This window comes from Chiloscyllium plagiosum, unplaced genomic scaffold, assembly GCF_037043375.1.
Source record: "Chiloscyllium plagiosum isolate Xiang-an unplaced genomic scaffold, Cpla_swu_hap1 HiC_scaffold_9, whole genome shotgun sequence".
Classification (NCBI taxonomy): Eukaryota; Metazoa; Chordata; class Chondrichthyes; order Orectolobiformes; family Hemiscylliidae; genus Chiloscyllium; species Chiloscyllium plagiosum.
Genome location: NW_028270147.1, coordinates 65,674,789 through 65,702,412, shown reverse-complemented (window position 1 = coordinate 65,702,412; position 27,624 = coordinate 65,674,789). Strand labels below are relative to the sequence as shown.

General features: G+C 40.4%; 1 protein-coding gene across 9 annotated transcripts in view; it reads right to left on the bottom strand.

Annotated features, from left to right (window-relative positions):
• odr4 (odr-4 GPCR localization factor homolog) overlaps positions 1 to 27,624 on the bottom strand; it is a 119,102-nt gene that overhangs the window by 6,646 nt on the left and 84,832 nt on the right. For all 9 annotated transcript variants that reach the window (XM_087990733.1, XM_087990735.1, XM_087990731.1 and 6 more), the window contains 3 exons: positions 23,870 to 24,055; positions 19,780 to 19,806; positions 16,185 to 16,244 (listed from right to left, as the gene is read on the bottom strand). In XM_087990733.1, coding sequence (XP_087846859.1) covers positions 16,185 to 16,244; positions 19,780 to 19,806; positions 23,870 to 24,055 — 273 coding nt within the window. The remainder of the gene's footprint in view (positions 1 to 16,184; positions 16,245 to 19,779; positions 19,807 to 23,869; positions 24,056 to 27,624) is intronic.

Here is a 27,624-nt window from a genome sequence, read left to right as displayed (position 1 = left end):
GCCTCACCTTATCCTAGAAGAGAGGGCAGAATATCCGCAGTTGTACTGCACTGTTTTCCTGATGTACCTAACACAGCTGAATCACTGAAAGTAACTGGTGGCAGTGGGTGATGAGTGTGAGGGTGAATATTTGTACAAATACCTGGATGTTAAGCTATGAACTCAGAGAGTCAGGGATGCTGTTCGGTGAGTGGCACAGAGTGGTGCATTGAACAGTGAGAGGAGCTGGTGATGTCACATCAAGATGTGTTCACTGACTCTGGCTTTCCACGTGGGGCTATTCAATTTTGTGGCAGTACCGCCAGTCGTTGAAGCCAGATGCTGGAGTTGACCACTCTGGTCACTGTTCCTACTTCTTTCTGAAGGTGGTCCTTGAAGGTTTCCAGTTGTGTCGCTTCTTGTAACTGCCTGCATCACCAATGTCATTAGAGTCACATCTATTACCTTGGGATCCTCTTTGTGCTGGTGCTCCACATTTAATCTTCTAAATTGGTCTACAGTTCCTATAAGAGGGACAGCCAACTGCATGACCCATTTTCAGCACGTTATTCAGCCCCCTAGAGTGCACAGGCAGTCAGCAGCACGTATCCACTCATTAATATTTTATAAAAGTGCAAACGAAATAGCAGCATCATGTTTACCAGCTGCCCACCTCCAATGAAACCAGAGCAAGCAGGTTGCAAATCATGAATCTCAGTACCCAAAAACTGGGAAAACCAATTTTTCAACCATTCTTGAAAGTAACTAACTACATTTTAAACAAATAATTGCATTATTAGGCCAAAAAAGATTTGAGGAGCTTTAAGGTTAAACTCCCCCATTATAGCTGCTCAGGCCACAGATGGAGAGTCACGAATGTGCAACACCTGAGGAACACAATTCCATGCGTCAAAGTGGATAATTTACTGTTTCATATCAGATTAATACTTACAGCCTTATGATTGCAAAAAACACATCATACAATTTATAGTATTAGGTTAGAAACAAATAATTATTTTGTAACAAAGTGTACAAAATAACACAAAGATAGAAATAAATACAACTTCGTACCAGAGGTAGACTCACTGCTACAAAACAATGTAATGCTCGCTTTTACTGAATAATTTTAACAGTGATAATACAATTCTAAAATCATATATTAGTAAGGTAGTGCATGTGGGTGTGCCAAGGCACCCTTGTTCATGGTTTTCCATATTGATGTCAATGTAGGCTATTATATTTTGAAATCTTTTAAAATATTGGAGTGGGTATTAAATTGAGCCCATAACAACCTTCATTTCAGGTGCCACAATCCCACCAAATGATCCCAGAGAGTTGAAGATCCATATGAACATTTATGACATGAAATGCAAAGCAAACCACTGTGGTGCAGATGATATTGCTTGTAAACATGTACAAAGCAGAGATCATCATCTGGATGAGTGTGCCAAATTGTCTGCAGGCTGAGATGGCTATATTGGAATGAAATTAATAGCATGTGTTGGCCTTGCTCAACAAAGCATCAAAGTATATGGAGGAAGGCCCCCTCATCAGAAGTACTTAGAAAAGCTAATGTAGGATTTCCAAGCAAGTTAATTAGTACTTTAGGCTGACTTCTAGGTGATATTTGCTGAATTTACATACTGTTCAATGTACAATTTGTCTGCAAAGAGGGGGATCCACCCGTTGTTGGCTCCTTTACAAATTACCCACCTCAGTCATAATTGGTCTGGTAAGGCTACCTCCGGGGATACAGCATGTCTGGGAGCATGAAGGAAGACACTAAGCAGTAGGATAAGCAACCATAAGACGGAATAGAAGAAGGAATCTCAGGAGGAGGCCATGTCCATAGAGGATCTAAGAGTGCACTTCTACTTAAAACTTCACTGAGTAGCAGTGCATAAGTTATGACATCTGTCGTAACCACAGCTGCAGCCTCGAAGGTATGGCTGTCAAGGTTACTTTACTTTTAACTTATGTGCTTTGGGCTTTTTGTAGGCTGTAAATAATGACATTAGTTTTGACAAAATGTGTCATTTTATGATCTTTATGTTTTGGAAATTTAAATTTGTAATTGTAAGATACCTGAAATTCTAGAAATCAGAAATTGCCAGATCACCCAAGGTTTTTACTTTGTAAACATCATTCCATGTGTATTTACAAATAAGAATTAGAAGGGTAAAAGCTATGAAACAACACGCGAGCTTGTTAACAGATGAATTGAAGACATGAATTATGAGCAGAATTGCCTGCCTTCATTAAGAAATGTGAATTATTTACATAATTGCCCCAAATCAAAGAAAGGTTGTTAACAAAGCAAGGTGTTGAAAAAAATACTTTTCAGTTCAAAGGACAAATTTGGGAATTGAAGTCAATTAGTTGAAATCTTGAGCTTGGACATTCCAGGTATGTTACAAAAGGAAAATAATTGGAATGTTGGCCTTTCATCCAAAGAGGATGGAATAAGCAAAGAAATTAAGATTTTCAAATTTCCAGCATAATAGATACTAGTCTTCAATCAATTTGATTCACTCCACGTTGTATCAAGAAATGGTTGGATGCACTGAATATTGCAAAGATCCTGTGCCTTGACAAGATTCCAGCAACAGTAGAAGATCTGAGCTTGAGAACGTGCCGTTGCCTAGCGAAGCTGTTCCAGTAGAATTATAACACCAGTATCTACCCAATAATGTGGAAAATTGTCCAGATATGTCGCAAACACAAAAAGCAGGACCATGTCAACCTGGACTAATTACAGTCCCATCAATCTACTCTCGATCATCTGTAAAGTGATGGAAGGTGTCATCAACACTGCTATCAAGCAGCACTTGCTTAGCAATAACCTGCTCAATGGGGCCCAGTTTGGCCACTCAGCTCCTGACCTCATTACAGCCTTTGACATCTAGTTTGCATTCAACAGAGCCTTCATAAAACTGGAATCAAGGGGTATTAGAGGGCAAATTCTCTGCTGGTTGGAGTCATGCCTGTCCCACAGGAAGATGGTCATGGTTGTTGGAGGTCAGTCATCTCAGCTCCATGGCACTTCTGCAGGAGTATCCTAGGCCCAATGAACTTCATCTGCTTCATCAATGAGCTTCCCTCCATTATAAAGTCAGAAGTCGAGACAATATTCAGGCTTGGGATGACAAGTGGCAAGTAACATTTGCGCCACACAAATAACAGGCAATGACCATCTCCAGTAAAAGAAAATCTAGTCATTGCCCCTTGACATTCAATTACCATCACTGAATCCCCAACTATCAATATCTGAGGGGTCACCACTGACCAGACACTCAATTGGTCTCATCACAAACACAGTGACTACAAGAGAGGGTCAGAGGCCAGGAATACTGTGGTGAGTAACTCATCTCCTGACTCCCTGAAGCCTGCCCATCATTTTCAACGCACAAGTCAGGTCTGTGATGGGATACTCACCACTTACCTGGATGAGTGCAATAACACTCAAGAAGCCTGACACCATGCAGGACAAAGTAGCTGCTTGACTAGCACCATATCCACAAGCATCTACTCCGTTCACCACTGATGCTCAGTAGCAGCAGCATGCACTATCTACAAGAGGCACTGCAGAAATTCACCAAAGATCCTTAGAAAGCACTTTCCAAATCCAAGACCACTTCCATCTAGAAAGGCGAGGGCAGTAGATACATGGGAACACGCCTCTTTCAAGATCCTCTCCAAGCTACTCACCATCCTGTTTTGGAAATATTTTCATTTTGATTTTATTTCCATGTGTATTTTACAGTATGAATACAATAAAATAGTGAAAAGTTTTTATTTGTCGCCATGAAAAAGCACCATTTTAAATAATTTAAGAATAAGGAATAAAAGATATAGCTTGAAGAAGCCAGCTCATCACTGTCAACAATACTTGCGTCGCCATGCTTCTGCCAATGCTTCACCACTGTCTACACCAAACCAACCAACATCAAAATTGCTGATCTTCAAATGCCACCTTTGTTGTTGGACCAATTCTCCTCCATCACTGCCTCATGGTGGCACAGTGGTTAGCACTGTTGCCTCACAGTGCCAGAGACCCAGTTTCAATTCCTGCCTCAGGCAACTGTCTGTGTGGAGTTTGCACGTTCTCCCCGTGTCTGCGTGGGTTTCCTCCGGGTGCTCCGGTTTCCTTCCACAGTCCAAAAATGTGCAGGTTAGGTGAATTGGCCATGCTAAATTGCCTGTCATGTTAGGGGTAAATGTAGGGGAATTGGTCTGGGTGGGTTGCTCTTCGGAGGGTCGGTGTGGACTTGTTGGGCCGAAGGGCCTGTTTCCACACTGTAAGTAATCTAATCTAATCTAAATTTCAAAATACCAGGCAAGTGTTTTTAAGGTAGAAATTTAAACCAGAATACGAGCAAATATCATAACACATCTGGACAGCTGTAAACTCCATAGTGTAAAGCAAGCTGCAGTTTTGGCTGAAGTTATGATTTAACTCACAAATGGCCTTTTTATATAAAAAGTCAATACAGAAAAGAAAACAGCTTGTGTTCCCAAGGTAGACAAAACAAAATGAAGACGACAGGAATGAATCTTGGCTTTATCAGTGATGGCATTGATTATAAGAGCAAGGAGGCAATGTTGGAGCTGTACAAATTTTGGTTAGGCTCTCAAACCCTCCAATCCTTGCAACATCCTCATAAATCTTTTCTGAACGCTTTCAAGTTTCACAGTATTCTTCCTACAGCAGGGAGACCAGAATTGCCTGCAGTATTTCAAAAATGGCCTAACCAATGTCCTGTACAGCCACAACATGACTTCCCAACTCCTATACTCAATGCACTGACCAATAAGGCCAAGCAAACCAAATGCCTTCTTCACCACCCTGTCTACTTATGACTCTCCTTTCAAGGAACTATGAAGGTGCACTCCAAGGTCTCTTTGCTCAGCAACACTCCCCAGGACCTTACCGTTAAGTGTATACATCCTGCCCTGATTTATCTTGCCAAAATACAGCATCTCACATTTATCTAAATTAAACCCAATCTGCCATCCTTGGTCCATTGGCCCATCTGATCAAGGTACACTTGGTACATCCCAGATGTGTCAGAATGCCATGCAAATAAATTGCAGGAAGGAAGTATTTGTTCTTGGTTAACTTGCTTGGGTTGTCAAAGAAACAGTCAGTTTAGGAATAGCTTTAAAATAGGCAGTTTACACCTGGCGGTGGATCGTCTTGGAGAAAACAAGGTACTACATGCTGTTGATCACAAAGCAAGAAGAGCTATGAAGCCCGTACTTATGCCAGATTGTCCACAATTGTGAGGTGCTTAGAATGTTGAAAGGTTGTGTAGCTGGATGCTTGTGGAAGGACTGCAAGAAATCTCAGATTTTAGATAATAGCAGGAACACTCAGAAAAATCAAAGTGAATTCCTGAGACCTGTGGCACACTTTGGTTTGATCCCAGGAGAAGTGAAGGAACCCTCAAGACCCTCAAGTGGGTGAAAATAGAAGTACTTGCCTTGTTTATTCTTGTACAATAAATGCGCTTGTTTAAAATCTGAAATCTTGGAGTGTACTTTGTTCAGTAACCAGCTAGGAGTTCAAATTCATTTTTAAAAGTTAATGGTCTTCCTCAAGATTATTAGCAACACTTCAGTTTATACTGACCATCCCTACTGACAAACAGAAGCAGAATAAGTGTATACAAAATCTTGGATGCAAGACAGGCTTACTGCTGGTGCAAGATGGCACTGACCATAACATACATTGCCTTACATGCTCCTCAATCAGAGCCCTGCAATTTTTGTCAGGTGAACGGGATCATACTCCTCAAATATATTCATTTGTTGTGGTAGCCCATGACTAACGTTGACAAGATGGCCAACTGTGGCTTTTTAGCTGACACAAGTTGGCCAAAAGAGATTGACAGCTACACGCTACAGATGTTCATTGAGAGACTTGTGGTCTCCATACAGTGTTACTGGTTAAGATAATGAAAGGGCTCTGGTGATTATTTTCCAGCATTCTATAGACTCTGGAAGAGTTCCAATGGACTGGAGGGTAGCTAATGTAAGCTCACCTTTTAAAAGAGGAAAGAGAGAGCAAATGGGGAATATACACTGGTTAGCCTGGCATCAGTGGTGGGGAAAATGCTTAAGTTAACTTGGAAAGCAGCGATAGAAATGGTCCAAGTCAGCATGGATTCACTCAAGGGAAATCATGCTTGACAAATCTTCTGATATTTTGAGGATGCGATCAGTCAAATAGACAATGGTAAATCGATAGATGTTGTGTATCTAGGCTTTCAGAAGACTTTTGACAAGGTTCAGATTCTGGGTAATCCGAAATGGAGGACGGGAAAATTTCTGGCTGTAACAGCTACTCCTTTTTTAAGGTATTTTAGGTGTTGGAGGTGATTTCCTCAAATTCCAGGAGCAGCAATTACTGTTTCATATGCTGTTGCATTGTTTTGGAACTTAGGGAAAAACAAAGTCAAAACAACAACAGTTTTACAAAGGAAGAGGTACAGACAAAGGAAGCACATGGTGAGGTCAGTGCAGGAGAGAGAGAGAGAAAGAGAGAGAGAGAAAGAAAAACTGACACCACAGTGAACCTGCACAGTTACTGCCTTTGCTGTTTGAATTCGCTGGACATCGGAGTGCATCTGGGAAAATCAACAAACGGTGAAATTCACAACTGATCTTGGAGGAACTGTTTGGGTGAAGTCACAGCACGGTGAATAGTTTTAACCTGGAGCAGTGTTTTGTAGAGGAATAAGAAGGTGTTATTTTCTGGGTCTGTCGATTATGAAGGAGCAAAAATGGCCTTTAGTAGAGTGATATGCGCTTCTCGTCAGATGTGGGAGAATTTACAGGTTACTGTGGATTATATCTGCAATAAATGCTGTTGGTTGCGCATCCTATCAGATCAAATGGATCGGTTGGAAAGACAGTTAGAGGCAATGAGGAATTTGCAACAGCAATGGTATGTGATGGATAGCAATTATAGGAAGGGGGGAAAAGTCTCAGATACAGTCACATAGATGGTTAAATCCAAGAAAGGTAAGAGAGGTAGGCAGTTAGTGCAGGAGTCTTCTGTGGCTATCCCCATTTCAAAAAAGGATGCTGTTTTAGAAAATGTAGGGGATGATGGATTCTCAAGGGAATGTAGCACGAACAGCCAAGTTTCTGGTATTGAGACTGGCTCTAATGCAATAAGGGATACGTTGGGTTTCAAGAGATCAACTGTGTTAGCGACTCCCTCTTCCAAGTTACAGGCGGATGTTTCTGTGGCCAGCAGCGAAAAATCAGAATGGTGTGTTGCTTCCCTGGTGCCAGGATCAAAGATGTCTCAGACAGGGTGCAGAATGTTCTCAAGTGGGAGATGGGTCAGCAAGACATCATTGTCCACATTGCAACCATAGGAAGGGAAAAGAAGATTCTGAAGGGAGATTACAGAGAGTTGGGCAGGAATTTAAAAAGGAGATCCTCGAGAGTAATAATATCTGGATTATTCCCAGTGCTATGAGCTAGTGAGGGCAGGAATAGGAGAATAGAGCAGATGAATGCATGGCTGAGGAGCTCGTGTATGGGAGAAGGATTCACATTTTTGGATCATGGGAATCTCTTTTGGGGTAGAAGTGACCTGTACAAGAACGACGCATTGCACCTAAATTGGAAGGTGATTAATATACTGGCAGGGAGATTTGCTAGAGCTGGGTGGAAGGATTTAAACTAGTAAAATGACGGGGGGGGAAATCCAGGGAGATAGTGAGGAAAGAAATCAATCTGAGACTGGTACAGTTGAGAACAGAAGTGAGTCAAACAGTCAGGGCAGGCAGGGACAAGGTAGGACTAATACATTAAATTTATTTCAATGCAAGAGAAGGCAGATGAACTCAGGGCCTGGTTAGGAACATGGGACTGGGATATCAGCAATTACAGAAACATGGCTCAGGGATGGGCAGACTGGCAGCTTAATGTTCCAGGATACAAATGCTACAGGAAAGATAGAAAGGGAGGCAAGAGAGGAGGGGGAAGAGGCGTTTTTGATAAGGGATAGCATTACAGCTGTGCTGAGGGAGGATATTCCTGGAAATACATCCAGGGAAGTTATTTGGGTGGACTGAGAAATAAGAAAGGGAGGATCACCTTATTGGGATAGTATTATAGACCCCCTAATAATTAGAGGGAAATTGAGAAACAAATTTGTAAGGAGATCGCAGCTATCTGTAAGAATAATAGGTGGTTATGGTTGGGGATTTTAACTTACCAAACATGGACTGGGACTGCCATAGTGTTAATGGTTTAGATGGAGAAGAATTTGTTAAGTATGTACAAGAAATGTTTTTGATTCAGCTACATTGAATGTAGCTACTCGAGAAGGTACAAACTTTGACCTACTCTTGGGAAATAAGGCAGGGCAAGTGACTGAGGTGTCAGTGGGGGAGCACTTTGGGGCCAGCGACCATAATTATATTCGTTTTAAAATAGTGATGGAAAAGGATAGACTAGATCTAAAAGTTGAAGTTCTAAATTGGAGAAAGGCCAATTTCGACGGTATTAGGCAAGAACTTTCAAAAGCTGATTGGGGGCAAATGTTCGCTGGTAAAGGGACGGCTGGAAAATGGGAAGCCTTCAGAAATGAAATAATGAGAGTCCAGAGGAAGTATATTCCTGTTAGGGTGAAAGGAAAGGCTGGTAGGTATAGGGAATGCTGAATGACTAAAGAAATTAAGGGTTTGGTTAAGAAAAAGAAGGAAGAATATGTCAGGATAGATTCAGTGAATCCTTAGAAGAGTATAAAGGCAGTAGGAGTATACTTAAGAGGGAAATCGAGAGGGCAAAATGCTTTGGCAAATAGAATTAAGGAGAATCCAAACGGTTTTCACTAATACATTAAGGACAAAAGAGTAACTAGGGAAAGGATAGGTCCCCTCAAAGATCAGCAAGGTGGCCTTTTTGTGGAGCCGCAGAAAATGGAGGAGGTACTAAATGAGTATTTTGCATCTGTATTTACTGTGGAAAAGGACATGGAAAATATAGAATGTAAGAGAATAGATGGCAACATCTTGAAAAATGTTCATGTTACAGAAGAGGAAGTGCTGGATGCCTGGAAACGCATAAAGGTGGATAAATCCCCAGGACCTGAGCAGGTGTACCCTAGAAGTCTTTGGGAAGCTAGGGAAGTGATTGCTGGGCCTCTTGCTGAGATATTTGTATCATTGATAGTTACAGGTGAGGTGCAGGTTGGCTAACGTGGTGTCACTGTTTCAGAAGGTTGGTAAGGACAAGTCAGGGAACTATAGACCAGTGAGCCTGATGTCGGTGGTGGGCAAGTTGTTGGAGGGAATCCTGAGGGACAGGATGTACATGTATTTGGAAAGGCAAAGTTTGATTAGGGATAGTCAACGTGGCTTTGTGCTTGGGAAATCACGTCTCACAAACTTGATTGAGTTTTTTTGAAAAAGTAACAAAGAGGACTGATTAGGGCAGAGCGGTAGATGTGATCTATATGGACTTCAGTAAGGCGTTCAACAAGGTTCCCCATGGGAGCCTGGTGAGCAAGGTTAGATCTCATGGAATACAGGGAGAACTACCAATTAGATATAGAAGTGGCCCAAAGGTAGAAGACAGAGGGTGGTGGTGAAGAGTTGTTTTTCAGACTGGAGGCCTGTGACCAATGAAGTGCCACAAGGGTCCACTACTTTTTGTCATTTATATAAATGATTCGGATGTGAGCATAAGAGGTACAGTTAGTAAGTTTGCAGATGACACCAAAATTGGAGGTGTAGTGGACAGCGAAGAAGGTTACCTCAGATTACAGCAGGATCTTGATCAGATGGGCCAATAGGCTGAGAATTGGCAGATGGAGTTTCATTCAGATAAATGTGAGGTGATGCATTTTGGGAAAGCAATTCTTAGCAGGACTTATACACTTAATGCTAAGGTCCTATGGAGTGTTGCTGAACAAAGAGATCTTGGAGTGCCGATTTATGGCTCCTTGAAAGTGGAGTCGCAGGTAGATTAGGATAGTGAAGGCGGCATTTGGTATGCTTCCTTTTCTTGGTCAGAGTATCGACTACAGGGGTTGGGAGGACATGTAGCGCCTGTACAGGACATTGGTTTGGCCACTGTTGGAATATTGCGTGCAATTCTGGTCTCCTTCCCATTGGAAAGATGTTGTGAAACTTGAAATGGTTCAGAAAAGATTTACGAGGATATTGCCAGGGTTGGAGGATCTGAGTTACAGGAAAGGCTGAACAGGCTGGGGCTGTTTTCCCTGGAGTGTCGGTGGCTGAGGGGTGACCTTATAGAGGTTTACAAGATTATGAGGGGCATGGATAGGATAAATAGACAAAGTCTTTTCTCTGCGGCAGGGGAGTCCAGAACTAGAGGGTATAGGTTTAGGGTGAGAGGGGAAAGATATAAAAGAGACCCAAGGGGCAACCTTTTCACACAGAGGGTGGTACGTGTATGGAATGAGCTGCCAGAGGAAGTGGTGGAGGCTGGTACAATTGCAACACTTAAAAGGCATTCGGATGGGTATATGAACAGGAAGGGTTTGGAGGGACATGGGCCGGGTGCTGGCAGGTGGGACTAGATTTGGTTGGGATATCTGGTAGGCGTGGATGGGTTGGACCGAAGGGTCTGTTTTCGTGCTATACATTTCTATGACAAGAGATTAGTCAGCAAAATTAAAGTTTATGGTATCGGAGATAATGTATTAACATGGATAGAGAACTGGGTGGCAGACAGGAAGCAAAGACTTGGAGTAAACAGGTTTTCTTCAGAGTGGCAGGCTGTGGTGAGTGAGGTATTACAGGATTCAATGCCAGGACCCCAGCTGTTCCCTATGTTAATGATTTGGACGAAGGAAATGAATGTGATATCTCCAAATGTGCAGATGACACTAAGCTGCGTGTCAGTCTGTGCTGTGAGGGGGCATGCTAAGAGGCTCTAGTGTGACTTGGACAGGCTGGCTGAATGGTCAAATACTTGGCAAATGCAATGTGGATGAATGTGAAGCTATACACGTTGGTGGCAAAAACAGAAGGCTATTATCTGAATGGTGGCAGCTTAGGAAAAGGTGACGTGCAACATGACCCGGGTGTCATGGTGGAACAGTCGCGGAAGGTTGGCATGCAGGTGCAGCAGGCGGTGAGGAAAGCTAATGGCATGCTGGCCTTCATAACAAGAAGGATTGGGTATAAGAGTAGTGATGCCTTGCTGCAGTAATACAGGGCCTGGGCTGCAGCAGTCTGAGCAGCTAAGCTGAGTGGTAATAGCGAGGACACTGACAGCGTGTTAACTGTAGTAGCAATAAGCTTCTCCTCCATATAGCACACTGAAGGGTGAGTTACACTGTGATACTTGTTAAGGTGAGCAAATATTCCATTCAGGAAGACAGGCTGCACACTGTGCACAAATTTGGAGGTGGACTCATCTATGTTATTCAACATGGTCTATGTGCTTTAGACAAAGTCTCCGAGGGTATCAATTTTATTTTGGTCTAAGTCCATTAGTCTACTTCAGAAGCTTGAATTATTGAAGTTCATACCCCAAGTCCTCTGCAGAAGAAAAAAATACCAGAAAATACCCTCTGGTGAGTTGATACCAATTGCTATCCCTTCCCATCTCTGTCATTATATTCTTATTCTTTATTTATTCTTTCATATGATGTGGGCATCACTGGTTTGGCCACTATTTGTTCCCCATTCCTAACTGCACTCGAAAAAGTGGCTGAAAGCTGTCTTCTTAAGTCTCTGTACTATACATGGTGTAGGCACACCCACAGTCCTGTTAAGGAATTACAGGATTTTTATCCGAGGTTACAGCGATGCAGTTTCAAATGAGAATTGTGTGTGATGTGAAGGGGAATGTATAAGTGGTGGTGTTTCTATGCATATGCCCATCCTGTCCTAGGCATTAAAGGTCGTGAGTTTGGAAGATGCTGTCAAAAGATCCTTGGCAGCAGATCTTGCAAATGAACATACACTGCTGCCACTGTGCATCAGTGGTGGATAAGGTACCAGTCAAGTGAGTGGTGTTGAGCTTCAAGAGTGATTGGAGCTGCACCCAATTGCCATCTGTGGCATTTTATATCTCATTCCTGACTTGTAAATGATGGAAAGGCTTTGGCAAGTTAGGTGATGAGTTACTACCACAGAATTTCCAGCCTTTGATTTATAATTACAATATTTATATGGATAGTCCAGTTCAAGTTTTGGTCAATGATAACCTTGAGGTGTTGATGGTTGGCAAAATAACATTAGTTATTGAAAATCAAGGAGAAATGTTTAGACTTTCTCTCATCAGAGAGGGTTCTTGCCTGGTCTATTTGCCTGTATAGCAAATATTTTCTGTTTTTTAATCAATGCAAACTCAATGCTGTTCACTTCTTGCTGCATATGATGACAGACTGCTTCAAAATTTGATGATTTGGAGATGCCGGTGTTGGACTGGGGTGTACAAAGTTAAAAATCACACAACACCAGGTTATAGACCTGGTGTTGTGTGATTATCAAAATTTGATGAACAGCATCTGAAACTGAACATTGTGCAATCAGCAGCAACACTCTCATTTTTGGCCTTATGATGGAGTGAACGTAATTAATGAATCACCAAAGATAGCTTGATTTAGGAAACGACCCTGATGAATTCATGCAGCAATATCTTGGGCAGCGATGATTGGTCACCAACAGCCACAATCAACTTCCTTTGTGCTGGTTGTAACTTCATCGAATCAAATGCTGCTTTGATGATGTCAACAACTACACTCTCACCTCACATTTGAAGTTCAGATTTTTTAAAATCCTTGTTTTGGCAAAGCCAAATTGAATCAGCAGCCAAGAAGCCCAAACCATACATCAACATATTTGTTTGTAAGTGCAATCAAAGGTTACTATCAATAACACCTTCCATCATATTTCTGATATTCAGGATTAGATGGATGGAACAATAACTAGCCAGGTTGAATTGATCCTGCTTATATCTGGTAAGCTACATGCAGATTCTTCCTTTAACACAGCCTATATATTGTACAAATGTCTGCAGCTGAGATCATACCAGTGAGAGTGAAATCAAGGGGTTGTGCATGTTCATTATCACTCATCATTACTATGCATTAACTGCAAGACTTTTTCACAATCTAGGAAGCTGAAATGGAAAGGTTATTGGGATTTAAGTAGAATGGTGAAGAAAGCAAAAAGGCAGAGGGGTATAGGTTGAAACATTTGCATCTTGTCATGAAGATTGGGTATGACTTTGAAGAATTGAAGAGGAGGTTTAAGTATAAAACCCAACTTAGTATACCCCCAGTATTGCAAGGACCATTGCTTCCATTCTGTCTCATCTCATTCTTGCCAGAAGCATGTTCCAAACAGGGGAGAAGGCTATATATTCGCATTGCTCCTTCTGTGATGGCAGTTTGCTGCCTAGTAGAAGTCACTCATTTCTTTGGCAAAAAAAAACCTTGGGTGATATTATCATTCAATAGCTGCCACTGTGTCTGCATAGGCGATAGGAGTTGTAGCTATGAAATGTGTAATTGTGCAAATTGATGTGAACAATACTAAATTAAATAGGTTGCAATGCTTCTGGCAGATTGCAGGTAACGAGAATAGCATGAATTAAGCATCTAATGAGGCTCTTGTCAGAAGACTGTTCTTAACTAGACAATTCTAGTCACATTATGATTCTTCTTCCAACACAACCTCCCATGAAGCTAAACTTTTGCAAATGACTAAATCTCACTCAGTACTTGATCATAAAATTCAAAGAAGACACCATAGGACAGTACTGAGAAAGTGCTATACTATTGGAAATGCTGTTTTTCAGATGAGACGTTAAACCAAGGTCCCATCTGCCTTCACAGCTGGGTGTAAAAAATCGAAAAGTACTATTTCAAAGAAGATTAGGGGAATCATCCCCATTGTACTGACTGATAATTATTACTTAATTGGCATTACAAAAACAGATGCTCACATCATTATTGCATACTGTTAAAAAACACACAACACCAGGTTATAGTCCAACAGGTTTAATTGGAAGCACACTAGCTTTCGGAGCGACGCTCCTTCATCAGGTGATAATGGAGGGCTCAATCCTAACGCGCAGAATTTATAGCAAAAAATTTACAGTGTGATGTAACTGAAATTATACATTGAAAAATTGATTGTCTGTTAAACCTTTCATCTGTTAGTTTCACTATCACTGTATTCTAACAGATGAAAGGCTTAACAGAATCAATTTTTCAATGTATAATTTCAGTTACATCACACTGTAAATTTTTGCTACAAATTCTGCGCATTAGGATTGAGCCCTCCACTATCACCTGATGAAGGAGCGTCGCTCCGAAAGCGAGTGTGCTTCCAATTAAAACTGTTGGACTATAACCTGGTGCTGTGTGATTTTTAACTTTGCACACCCCAGTCCAACATCGGCATCTCCAAATCATTATTGCATACTGTTTGAGATTTTGTGCGCATATTGTATTTCCTACATTGCAACAGTACATACACTTCAAAAGGTATTTAATTGGTTGTCAAGTACATTGCATTATTTGTTAGTTGTGCAAAGCACTATATAAATGCAAGCCTTTTGTCTGCTTACCGCCTGGCATTAGATGTTGGGAGGCTTCCTGTCACGGTCTCCGTCCACTCCACCCATTAACAGCTCATATAGAATTTTCCTTCTGCTGCAGTACATTCTCCAGCACAGCACCTGAGAATATTACTGCCACTCTTGACCAGCTTCAGCAATTTCACATTATAGACACTTTCTACATGGGTGCAGCCATTGTGTACCTCCTATTAAGAAGTACCAGCTGCTTTTAAATAGTATCCACCACACCTGGTATCAGGCATCCATTTCTTGCATACAGGCAATGATCAGGACAGATGTCATTGTCTGCATGCAAAATCAAGCAAAAGAACACATAGTAACAGACACAAGTTAATCTTGGGCCATAATTCACACATCTGTTCACTCTAATTTGAAACAAAGATGGTTAGTATGTTAATGTAAATTGTTTTAACTATATTTGGTCATGAGGGGATATGACTGTAGGCCTTTCTTATGGGCTAGGTGATTAAAAGACACAAGCAATCAGATCCTTGAAATAGAAAGCTTCTTGAGCCTTCCAAATCATGACACCATCAAGTCCTGTTACTGAACAGATTCAACTTAGAACATCAGGATGAACATGCTCTGTATATACTCGTGTAAAAGTCAATGTTTTTAGACTATCTTTCAGGTTAAATTTATGGGGTCAACTATCATATGGTTACTACTTTTGAGGGGCTTAAATTCATGCTACAGATCAAAATACCTTAACATTAGCAGAAGCCCAAATGATCTCTAAACAAATAAAGAAGAAAAACACGAGTTACAGTAATATAACTGTATTTCACAAGTGGAAATGATCTCAGCTGAGCTGCACACAAAGAGAGGCTTTCACCTGATTCTGACCTTAATGCATCTTAAATTTTTGCACCAAACTGGTGCGAATTGGAAATCAAAACACATTATAGCATGAAAAAACAATTTTCTCATCATAACATGGGTGGCACGGTTGCCCAGTGGTTAGCACTGCTGCCTCACAGCGCCTGAGACCTGGGTTCAATTCTTGCCTCAGGCGACTGACTGTGTGGAGTTTGCACGTTCTCCCCGTGTCTGCGTGGGTTTCCTCCGGGTGCTCCGGTTTCCTCCCACAGTCCAAAGATGTGCAGGGTCAGGTGAATTGGCCATACTAAATTGCCCGTAGTGTTAGGTAAGGGGTAAATGTAGGGGTATGGGTGGGTTTCGCTTCGGCGGGTCAGTGTGGACTAGTTGGGCCGAAGGGCCTGTTTCCACACTGTAATGTAATCTAAAAAAAAAACATTTATGTACAGGATAACACCTTGACTCACAAATGTTGAAGAACTAGGTTCAACCTTGACCTAGATATATGGAAAGTTCCAGACCTTTTGGCCCAAAATAGGGGGTCGACCTTTACATGAAATCGACTTTTACTTCAGTATATACGGTAGTTCTGTCCTTCTGTAATACTTCAAAAAGTGAAAGTGCACGCAATACTTTAGCTTGGGGAAGATAGAATCTCTGATTTTTAAGCCCACCTTTGATGATTTCGTTTGAATGCCTTGTGAAATGGTATTTTTAGAAGACTGGAAGATAAACTTAAATATAGCAAATGCTCCAGCAAAAACTTATGTTAGCAACAGCAGCTATTTGTAACTTACCCTTGTACTTAAACCCTTCTGAGGCGTATTGACCTCCTGCTCTCTTTGACAGATCTTTATCTTTAAACATTGAAAACAGAACTCTGATTAGTCAAAACTAACTTTATTCCCAATACAATCAAGTATCAAATCTCTTAACTGTACTTTACTATCACCCATGAATACCAGGGGAGTATTGAATGCACAGGATATTCTTTAAAGCATAAAACTCTAACAGAAAAAGTGAGTCTCTCTAATGAACAAAACAAGTTCAACACTGTATTAGGTCCAAGGAGGAATCTTAAAGCTGCAGAGAAAGTTGTAAGCCTAAGTACTAGGAGCATTTTGTTTCATAGTTGATATAGGTCAATGAAGACTGAACCAGATTTTGAAGACTGTAGAGAGATTATGCTAATTGAAAAATTTAAAAATAGTGAGCCTTTGGGAATGAGATCCAATCTAGAAGACCATAAAGCTTCTAAGATAAAGGAGGCAACTGCAGTAGCAAACGACTAAGTTGTCTCACATGCTGTTTAGTAATAAGTTCCACAGAGTAACTAGAGAGATAACAGAGCTATTAAGAGTGAAAGTGGATCAGGAAAAGAAACACACCTTCCTTGGAATGGTAATCCTATAGGTTAAGGTTGATTCAGGACAACAACCTATTACCTTTGTTATATTAAAGAACATGCAAAAGGTGAGTGTTGAAAATTAAAATGCAAAACTACAATATTTGTAAGGCTTCCAAATGCTCCTCCAGAAAATACTGCCTCAGTGGCTAAACAGGTTTTCCAGTATTTTGAGGTGGAGTGCATGAAACTATGAAAGATCTTGTTTTAAGGCGACATAATTTCATTCTTGTCTGCTTCGATAGGAATTATTATTCTTAAGAGACACAGGACCATCAAAATTATTGATGCTGGCAGTTAATGCAACCTCTCTCCAGAAAAATTCCCTAAATAATAACATATTGATATGGGATAGTGACAGAAATTGCATGCCTGATCTTTTTTATTCTAAGAAGTAGAAAAGAGAAATAAAATGCTTAAAGTGTTTGCTAACATTAGGGAAGGAAGCAATGCCATTTTAAATAGGAGCTGACTGTGAAGAATACAAACGCAGATGTGCAATGTGCAAACATACAAAGCATGGTATGATTAGTGAACTACAAGTACAAATAGCCATATGGCAAAAATGTTTAAGGCTGGACACTTACTATATGAGGATATAAATGTTCAGAAAAGATTGAATAGAATAAAAGTGTATAGGGTTCAAGGTAATCGGACTGATTAGGGAAGACTTGTATGGTTGAAAGAGAGAATGTCCATCAGGATAAGACAGCATTGGTTAGAGCTGAGAAGCAAAATAATAATAACCACACAACTGGGGTTTCCAGGAAGCCTCCAAATACTGATAGATTGAGGAATATATCAGCAATAAATTAGAGATATGCACGATATCTAGAGTACTAATATTGGGGCGATTTAAGTTACACACTATCAATTGGGTTAATGCTATATAAAGGAGAGAGAGGAATTTCAAAATGCACTTGATATCAAATAGAAAGTTATGGCTGACAATCCATATGATACAAATCAATTACAGTAGGTCATAAATAATCTAGTGGTACACTGGGATTATCCCTACCTCTGAGCCAGTTAGAGGTGGAACTGTCTTCCTTACAGTATAAGTAATTGAAGTGAAGGTTTGATTGAGGATTATGAGATTATGACATGCGTAGCTGAGGTAAATCATGAAAAACTGTTCCTATTATTTGATAGTATAAAATCTAGGATTCATACAGTTAAGGTTTGGGGGAATAGAAGCTGAGAGGGATGTGAGGAAAAATTATGAAGTAGTGAGTTGTAATGACTTAGAATCTGTTACCCAGATGGTGGAATTGGAGGCATCAGTAATTTCAAAGGAAACGTTAATGTGCACATGAGAGAAATAAACAGTACCATGAGGATAGACTGTGGGACTGACTGGAATGCTCTACACTGAACCAACAGACTTAACTGACTGTACGGATTATTTCTGTGCCATTTTGGTTCCATGACTTTTAAGAAAATGGGTGATCATTTTTAAATTATGAGAAAGGGACAAGGGGATGCATTAACATGGATTGCTTTCAAACTAGTGAAGTTGAATTTGATGTCTATGGTCTCAATTTGTGAATCATTCTTATTATTCATTTGTGGGAAGCAGGTGCAGCTGGCTGGGTTAGAACATATTGTCCACCCCTAACTGCCGTTTGAACTACTGAGGATCATGTAATGGAAATACATTGGCAGTGCTAAATAGAGGGAGTTTAGGATTTTTACGCAGTATTAGGAAGCACAGGCAATACAGTCCCAAGTCAGGAGGGAAGTGCATTTGCAGATAGTGATACTCTCATTCTCTGGTGCCTTTGTCTTTCTCGTAATAGAGACTTTGTGCTTGGAAGGTGCTGCCAAAGGAGCCTTGGTGAGTTGCTGAAGTACATCTTGAAGATGATACACACTGCTGCCATTCTGGAGGAAGTAAATGTTGAAGGTGGTGGATGAGGCTAGCTACTTTGGCATGGATGGTGGTGGAGTTACACCCATTAAGACAAATGGAGGGTATTCCATCAACTTCTGACTTGTGCCTTGCAGATAGTGGGCAGGCACTTGGCAGTTGAGTTATTCTCTGCATAATTCCCAGGCCTTGACCTGTTCTTGAAGCCACAGTATTTATGCGGATGGTCCAGGTCAATATCTGGTCAATGGTAACTCCAGGATTTGATAGTAGGTGGTTCAACAATGGGAATGCTATTTAATGTCAAGAAGAAATTATTTTATTCTCTTCTGTTGGAGATAGTCCCTACGTGACACTGTGTGGTGCAAATGTTTCCTGCTAGTATTAGGCCAAGCCTAAATGTTGTCCAGGGTTTGCTGCATTTGGACAGAAATCGGTTCAGTATCTGAGGGATCACAATTGGTGAACATTGTGCAAAACGTTCATTGCTGATCTTATGATGGAGGGAAGATCAGTGGCAGGGAAGCTGAAGATAGTGGGCTGAGGACATTAACCTAAGGAATGCCAGTAAAGACCAACTGTAACGACCTGCAATGTTGAAAAAGGGTCTGTTCAAATGGAGTAAAGCTGTAAAACCTGAGTGATATGGTTCATTTCTGAACAGAATTAACTCAGATTTAAAGACATGAATGAAATTTATATCCAAGTTATAAACATCAAACCAAACTTTAAAATCCCCACTATCCTTAAACTCTGACATTGATCACCGTAAAATAATTTAAGTAAAATTTCCAAAATCTGCAACTTATAATAGACTGTTTCACACTGAATGACAATAGCGATTCTATACCATGTAAAGGTATACAACCATGTTAAGTGTAGTTTTTAAAATTATATTTGAGGACACAGTTATCAAATTACATGAAAGTAACTTGCACTGTTTCAGGACACTACATTTTGTACCTTCAGTATGACATCTTAATTTTACCATCTGAAAACTGTCACCATTACCTAGAAATCCATAGAAAATTTATTTTATATGTATAATATTTCTCACTCTTCACATTGACTAATGAAAGACTCATGATTCCCATTTGTTGATTCTGTTAAATTTTACCTTGGAGTCCTTCGGTCCCCAACTCTTCTGCAGTTGTTGCATCCAAGCACAAAACAAAATGAAAAAAAGTTGAATGAATCGTAAATAGAAGCATATTCTGTATTCACATACAGCTACAAATTAAAATGAATATTTATTAAATATACAACATGGAACTTTCAACTTTAATGAAGGTATCTTGGATTCACTGCCTAAATTGTCTCCCCATAATGAGACATGTAACATTGCATTTTACACCCTTGCTGAGCTTGGAAGTTCTGATTAAAGTTTCTAGAAACAATAGAACAAATTGGTTTGGAGATTGTTGAACATTCGTAAAAGGTTAATAGAAAGACTTGTCCTTATTGAAATTTAACTTCAAGATCCTACTTTAATAGCTTGAAGTGGGGAGAATCTTTATTTCCATTATATTCTTGTAAGGTAATATAAGGTAAAGTCACTCTAGTCTTACCAGACTATAGGTTTATACTCTGATCAGAGAGAGATCTGGTAATGGTTTAACCTCAGGGTCACCACGCAATAGGAGGGGCTGAGGAGAAGAGTCATTCATGGTAATCTCAGCTGGTGTGAGAATTGAACACTTGCTGTCGGTGTCAGTCTGCAGCATAAACCAGCCAACTGATCTAAGTGACCCCCAGCGTATTCTTGTATATTGTAGTCAACACTGGAAAAGACCACAGGACCATTAAAAATATGAACAGGACTAGGCTCTTCAATAGAATCATGGCTGATCTGACATTCCTCACAAGCATTTTCTTGCCCTTTCCCCATAACCTTTTTGGGTCCCTTACTGATAAGGCATAAGAAATAGGAGTGAAAACAACAAATGTTGGAGATCACAGTAGATCAGGCAGCATCCATGGAGACACAGCAAGCTAATGTTTCAAGTCTAGATGACACCTCATAAGAGCTGAAGAGAAACGTGAATGGGGCAGCATGCATGCTATTGGATGGTTAGGTGGGGAGGGGGTGCGTGGTGGGAGGGTGAGAAGAGAGAAAACATGTTGATAGTTCAGATTAACTGATTGGAACGTAGGAATGGCAGAGCGGTAGTGTGTCTAACAGCCAGACTTGAAAGAGGTTGAAGGAGATCTTGTTGTAAACTCTAAGCAAACAGACAAGACAGCCAGACAATGTTAATTAGATTCACTCCGATAGGGACTGATTTTCTTATGAAAAGAGATTTGAGCTGATGGGCCCTGTATTCATTGGAGGTTAGAAGAATGACTAGACATCAGATTGAAACATATAAGATTCTTAGGGTTTCTTGATAAGGTAGGTGCTGAGAGATTATTGCCTTTTTTGGGACAGTCTGGGATCAGAGGGCATAAGGTCTGATTAAGAGGTTGCCCAGTTAAACAGAGGTGAGGAGGATTTTTGCATTCTCAGAGAGTAGCGAAGCTGTGGAATTCTTTACCACAGATGATTGTTGAAAATTCTTAATACACTGACAGGTTCTTAATCAATAAGGGAAGGATGACAAGGATAAGCCAATAAATTGAAGATTATTAGATCAGCTATGATCACACTGAATGGTAGAGCTGACTCAAAGGGCCAAATGGCCTACATCTGCTCATTTATCTCATCGTGTCCAATTGATAGTCAACATGGAAGAGTCCTGCTTCACCAGCTGAGGCAGGAGTGGCACCAGTAAGCAGTAGAGGTTTCCATATTCCTGTCTAAGCTGATGCCATGAGGCTTCTTGGGGTCCAAATTCCATGTTAATGGCATTTGGGCAACTTCCTGATTAAATACTTGAAGAAACTCTTACCATCTGTTTTCATATTACTAGCTAGTTTTTTCCTCAAACTTTTTCTCCCTCTTTTTTTTGCTGGTTCTCAAAATCTTAGCGATCTTCTGACATTATTGTTTGCAGATTTGTGGCGTTTCTTTCAATCAGATACAATTGTTACCTTCCTCATTAAGTCACAGGTGATACATCCTTCTCAAAGAAAATTTCTTTCTCACTGGATTAAATGTTTCCTTGAAGTTAGTAAATATCTACTCAAAGATCTGCCATTGCTACTATTCCACTTTTTAATCTAATCTGGTGTCCCAGGTTACTTTAGCTGACTTTGGCGTGCACACGAATCTGAGACATGCATTCCTCCCCTTCAAACTGTATGTAAATTTTTATCATGTTATAATTGCTGTCACCTAGAAGTTTGTTTACCATGAGACTGTTGGTTAATCCCAGTTTACTGTTTATTATTAGATTTAGAATAGCTTGCCCCTGATTAGCTCTAGAATGTATTGCTTTAAAAATATTGTCTCAATAACATTTTCCAATCTGCTTTGCATAGTCAACGTGTAGATTGAAGTCACCCACAATTAACGTGGCATATTTCGTACATATCCTATCTATCTGTTCTTGAATGCTCTGCCCTGGAACTATTGTTAGGGGTCATACAAACTACTCCCACAAGCGACTATTTACTGTTATTATTTTTTATATCTATGCAAACTGATCCTATATTTTCTCTCACGGACAGTTAATGGGCTCTTGAAGCTGAAAAGCCACTCGGCATTTTGGAGCCATGAGCTAGAATTGTAGGTATTTTCTAAGTTGTGTCCTTTTAATGATCTTAGAACAATCGTTACTTGGCAATCCCTAATCTATATATGAAGATACTTCAGCAAATAGGAAGCTAAGACTCAACAATGAGAATCACCAAGACATAGAATAACTTATACTTTTCATACAGATCATATAATTCCATCCAGAGAAAATAATCACAAACAGAAAATTACAGGAGATCAGACTCCTCCCAACCCCAAATACCATGTGGAAAGAAAGTCACACTGAATTGATAAATCTGTCTTTGAGCCATAACTTCTGTTACTTGGAGGAGCTGCCAGCCGATCTGATCAGCTAGAATCTTCACAGTTCTCCACAGCACAAGAGCTCAATAGTGGGCAATATTGGGATTGAAGGAGGCCCAATAGATCCTGGAGTGAGGTAATTCGAAGATATTAGGCAGGACGTGTTTGCCAGTCTTAAGGAGAGGGGTGGGTTGGAGAGGGGGAAGGAGAGATCCAATGAGCAGGTATGAAGGGAGGGCAAGGAATACATTCACAGAGGGTACTGCCAAAAGGGCACCACCAAAGATAAAGACTGCTAAACATACTGGCCAATCAGTCCATTTAACCTGGTCTAAGAACTAAGGTTGCAATTAACCATTCCTACTGCATCTTATTCCAATGATGGTCAAACAAATGAGCACCTCTCCTTTCACACTGTATAAACTGCTGTACATTTTTTCATGTCTGTTTCTTACATCTTAGTTTTGATGATGCAAGATGAAAAACTTTTACTTCTTGTCCTCTTTTAAAAATATTTTTTAAGTTCTGTAATACCAAGCAATTATTAAATCGAAAATACTGTTCATCATCATCACTACCACTTGTAATAGCAATTTCCTCTCAGTTTAACAAGCTGTACTTGCCTGAAACTATGGTCTTGAATAATATACACAAGGAGTTAGTGGACCATTTAGAATACAACAGAACTGCTTCATACCTGTTAATGTTATTGTAGTGCTGATGAGTGTTCAAACCTGACTGAGCTATCACTATAAAAATCCATGGCAATTTCTCCCAGATTTTCATTTGACATTTTTCTTGGCTCTTTCTTACCTTAGCTATGCTGACCTGGAGAAACTGATCAAGGATAAGATATCTGCAACAGTCTTTCAATATTAATCGTGACACAAAAAGACACAGTTGCAATTTCCTAACTTATCCACAGAAAGGTGAATATCAACCAACCAATCAGTACAGCTCTTATTAGCAGATTTTTTTTAAATGTCAAGATTTATAATAGGCAACTATGTCTGCAAACTTATCCTTTAATTAATTTTCTAATGGTCAATCAAATATTATAGCAAGACTCCACTATTGGTAATTAAGCTATTCAACCAACTTAAAAAACTAGGCTTAAGTGAAGTTCTAATGCAGGAAAATCTTTTAATACAAACACATCCAACAATGCAAATGAAAACAAATATATTGTTAGTACCATAACAAATCTCCAATTTTAAAGGAACGGTTTGTTATATATTTGCATGGGACAAAAAGATAAATGACTCACCTAACATGATTTCTTCTGCCCTATCCAACTGTGCTGGGTGTAGTTCATAATCCAACAATTCCTTATAACGTTCTTCCAGCTCTTTACTTCCCTCATCTGAAAAACCATAATCGCAAAAAGCAACACCGGATGGCAACACTGAGGCAAATACCCTGTGTGGAGCTTTGAGGATTCCAGAATCACCACCTGACAAAAAACAGAACAGGAAATTAATTTTTAGATGAGACAATTATGTTGCACTTTTACAGCATACAATATTTAACTGATAAAGCAAAGCATATAATTCTAATGGGTGCTGAACAACAATTGCCCAGCCAGCATTCAAATTTCTCTTTTCTATATTACAAAATCACAAACAGATGTAGATATATTGAGGGAGGGGAATGGTGAGGGCTGTAGGAGATGGGTACAGTCAGAATGGCAGGGAGATAAACTGGTTGTTGGTTTCTGCAGATAAAAAGAATACAATCAGCTTGAACAAACACAACTTCAGAGAAGGTAGAGTGGTGAGACGAGGTGAGATGAGATGAGACAAGAGATAAGACCTTGCTACTTTTTGGAACATGTGGAAAAAAGTTTTTGTCTCAAAGATTGTTTAGAATTCAAGCGATTTACTGTCTATGTGACCTACAATGTATAAATATCTGATGAATTCTCTTAGAGTTTCCTTTGAGTGCTCCCTCAGAATCTTGTCTGTGGTGGAGTCTCCCAATGGTGGCTCAACAAATGATTGTTGACCTTGATTACTGTTCCTCAAATTATTTCAAAAAATAATCTACCGCACCAACTGGTGTCATGAACAGGATACTCAGAAAGGCTTTGTAAAGTGGTGAGTAGATTTTACATACAATCTGTAGTTCGCGCAGTAAGGTTGGAAACAATCCAGTTGAGTAGTAAAAGAATCTGAAAAAGCATTTGTGGCAAGAGGAAAGCTATGGATACCACACCAAATCTGTGCTGGATAATCCGGGCTGGGGTGAGGGGAATGAGAAACAAAATCTACGCTAGTCAAGCTGTGCTAGGATTGGGTCAGTTCTGGGCAGGACTAAGTGCACTGGGACAAAAAACAGAACAGGCCAGGGGAAATTCGGGGAAGCTGCAAAGGTGAGGGAACTTTACGTATACAAGATAAAGGTGCCGTGCAGATTTGAAAACTGACCACACACAGATAGGTCAGAGAACATTTGGTGGAAAGAAAGAGGAAAGGTTATGACTTTGACTGGTGAGCAGAGGGCTCCATCATGCTTACAACAACTTCCTACTGGTCCCTCTCCCCTGTCAGAATATTCTGCAACCTCTCTAAGATATCCTTAATCTTGGCACCAAGGAGCCAACACACCATTCTGATGTCTCACTGTTGGCAGCAGAAACACCTGTTTGTGCCTCTGATTAGAGAGTCCCCTACCACAATCGATCACTTGGACCTGACGGAATACTCGTTACATTTGAGCCAGTCTCAGTACCCAAAACCTAGATGTCAGTACTACATTCCCCTGAGAGTCCATCACCTGCTACATTTTCCAAAACAGCATACTTGTTTGAAATGGGGATAGCCACAGGAGACTCCTGCATTTCCTGCCTACCCCTCCTACCTTTCCTGGAGGTAACCCAACTACCTGACTGTAGTTGCAGTTTTTCTCCTTTCCTGAAACTGCCATCCATCACACCGCTGTAAATTCCTCATTACTCTAACTGCTGAGCCAACTGATCCGTGCAATCTGATAGGATTCTCAATCAAACACACTTTCTGGAGACATAATCATCAGTAACATGGGAACACTCCTGCATCTCCCTTATCTAACAGGAAAAGCACATCACTCTACTAAAGGCTATTGTTGCACCTTAACAATCTACAGACCCAGAAAATACCACGATCCTAATGCTGTAAAAACACTGCTCCAGGAAAACTTAGTACTTATGTTGTCTATTTTTAAAGTTTAATCAAGAGACAGATTTCAATAAAAACAAATCACTCTACTCATTATTGCAGATTTACAAAATAAAACAATAAGATTACACTTTAAAAGCTTACCACCTAGCTGCTCCCCTGCACAGGTTTCACCAAGGTCAGCTGTAAAATTTCACTGTTTTTTATTTTTCTTAGACTAATTCCAATGTACAGAGATGCTTGAAACCAAACAGCAGAGGCAGTCAGCCGTGCTGGTTTACTTCTCCGTCTGTTTCACTCACTTCACTTCCCACATGGTACTTGTTCCCTCTCTCTTCTTCCTTTTCAAAGTTAATTGAATTGAATTTATTGTCACGTGTGCCAAGGCACAGTGAAAAGCTTCGTCTTGTCAACAATACAGGCAGATCACAGAGTTAAGTAACATAGATAAGTAAATAATTGGTAAACAGCAGCAAAAACAAAAACACAAGCACAGGCAAATGTTAAGGGTTTGTGAATCCATTCGGTTTCTAACAACAGTAGGGTAGAAACGATTTCAAAACTGGCTGGTGCGTGTGTTCAGACATCTGTATCTTCTCCTGATGATGGAAGTTGTGGAAAAGCATTGCCAGGGCCTTTCTTTGACAGCGGGCCTGATAGATGGATTCTATAGTTGGGAGGTTGGCCTTTGATTGTCCAGGCTGAGTTCACCACTCTCTGTAACTATCTTCGATCTTGAATGGTAAAGTTGCCATACCAGGTTGTGAAACATCCAGACAGAATGCTCTCAATGGCGCACCAATAAACATTGGCAAGGGTATTTGCTGTCATGCCAAATTTCCTCGGCTGCCTGAGGAGTAAGAAACATCGTTGGGCCTTTATAACCAGTGTGTACACATGAAGAGTCAAAAAAAGCTTGTTGTGGATGACCACTCCCAGGAGCTTGACACTCTCCACTCGTTCCACCTCTGTGCTGTTAATGTGTAGGGGGGCATGAATAACATCCCACCGAAAGTCAATAATGAGTTCCTGGGTTTTGCCGGCATTGAAAGCTAGATTGTTCTCAGTGCACCATTTTTCCAGGTCTTCCATTTCCCGTATGTATTCTGTTTCGTCGCATCTGAGATTCGACCGACTATGGTGGTGTCACCAGCGAACTTGTAAATGGCATTAGTCTGGTATTTGGCGACACAGTCATGGGTATACAGTGAGTACAGTAGGGGCTGAGTACGCTTCCCTGGGTGGCTCCATTATTGAGTGTTAGTGAGGATGAAATATTGTCCCCAATCTTCACTGATTGTGGCCTGTGGGTAAGGAAACTGAGGATCCAGTTGCAGAGAGTAGGGCTTAGTCTGAGATCACCAAGTCTCAAGGGGATAATAGTTTTGAAGGCTGAACTGTAGTTAATGAGTAGGATCCTTATATAGCTGCTGTTGTTTTGATCCTTTTTTTCCAAAACAATGAAACAACTTATAAAACAGTAATTACTGCTCCTAGAATTCAAGGAAATCAACTCCAACACTGAAAATACCTCAAAAAATGAGCAGCTCTTATAGCCACAACTTTTCCCTGTCCTTCAACTTGGATTACCCAGAATCCTGTTAGAATTTGATAGATTTTGATGAGATCCCACCTTATTCTTCCAAACCCTAGTGAATGTAGACCTAACTGATCCAGTTTTTCTTTATATATCAATCCGTCATCCAAAGAATCCGTCTGGTAGATCTTCGATACACTTACTCGATTGCCAGAACATCTTTCCTCCAAAAATGAGAACAGGACTGCACATAATACTCCAAATCGGGTCTCAACAAGCCCTGTACAATTGCAGAAAGTCATCTCCGTTCACGTACATGATTTCCCTCAT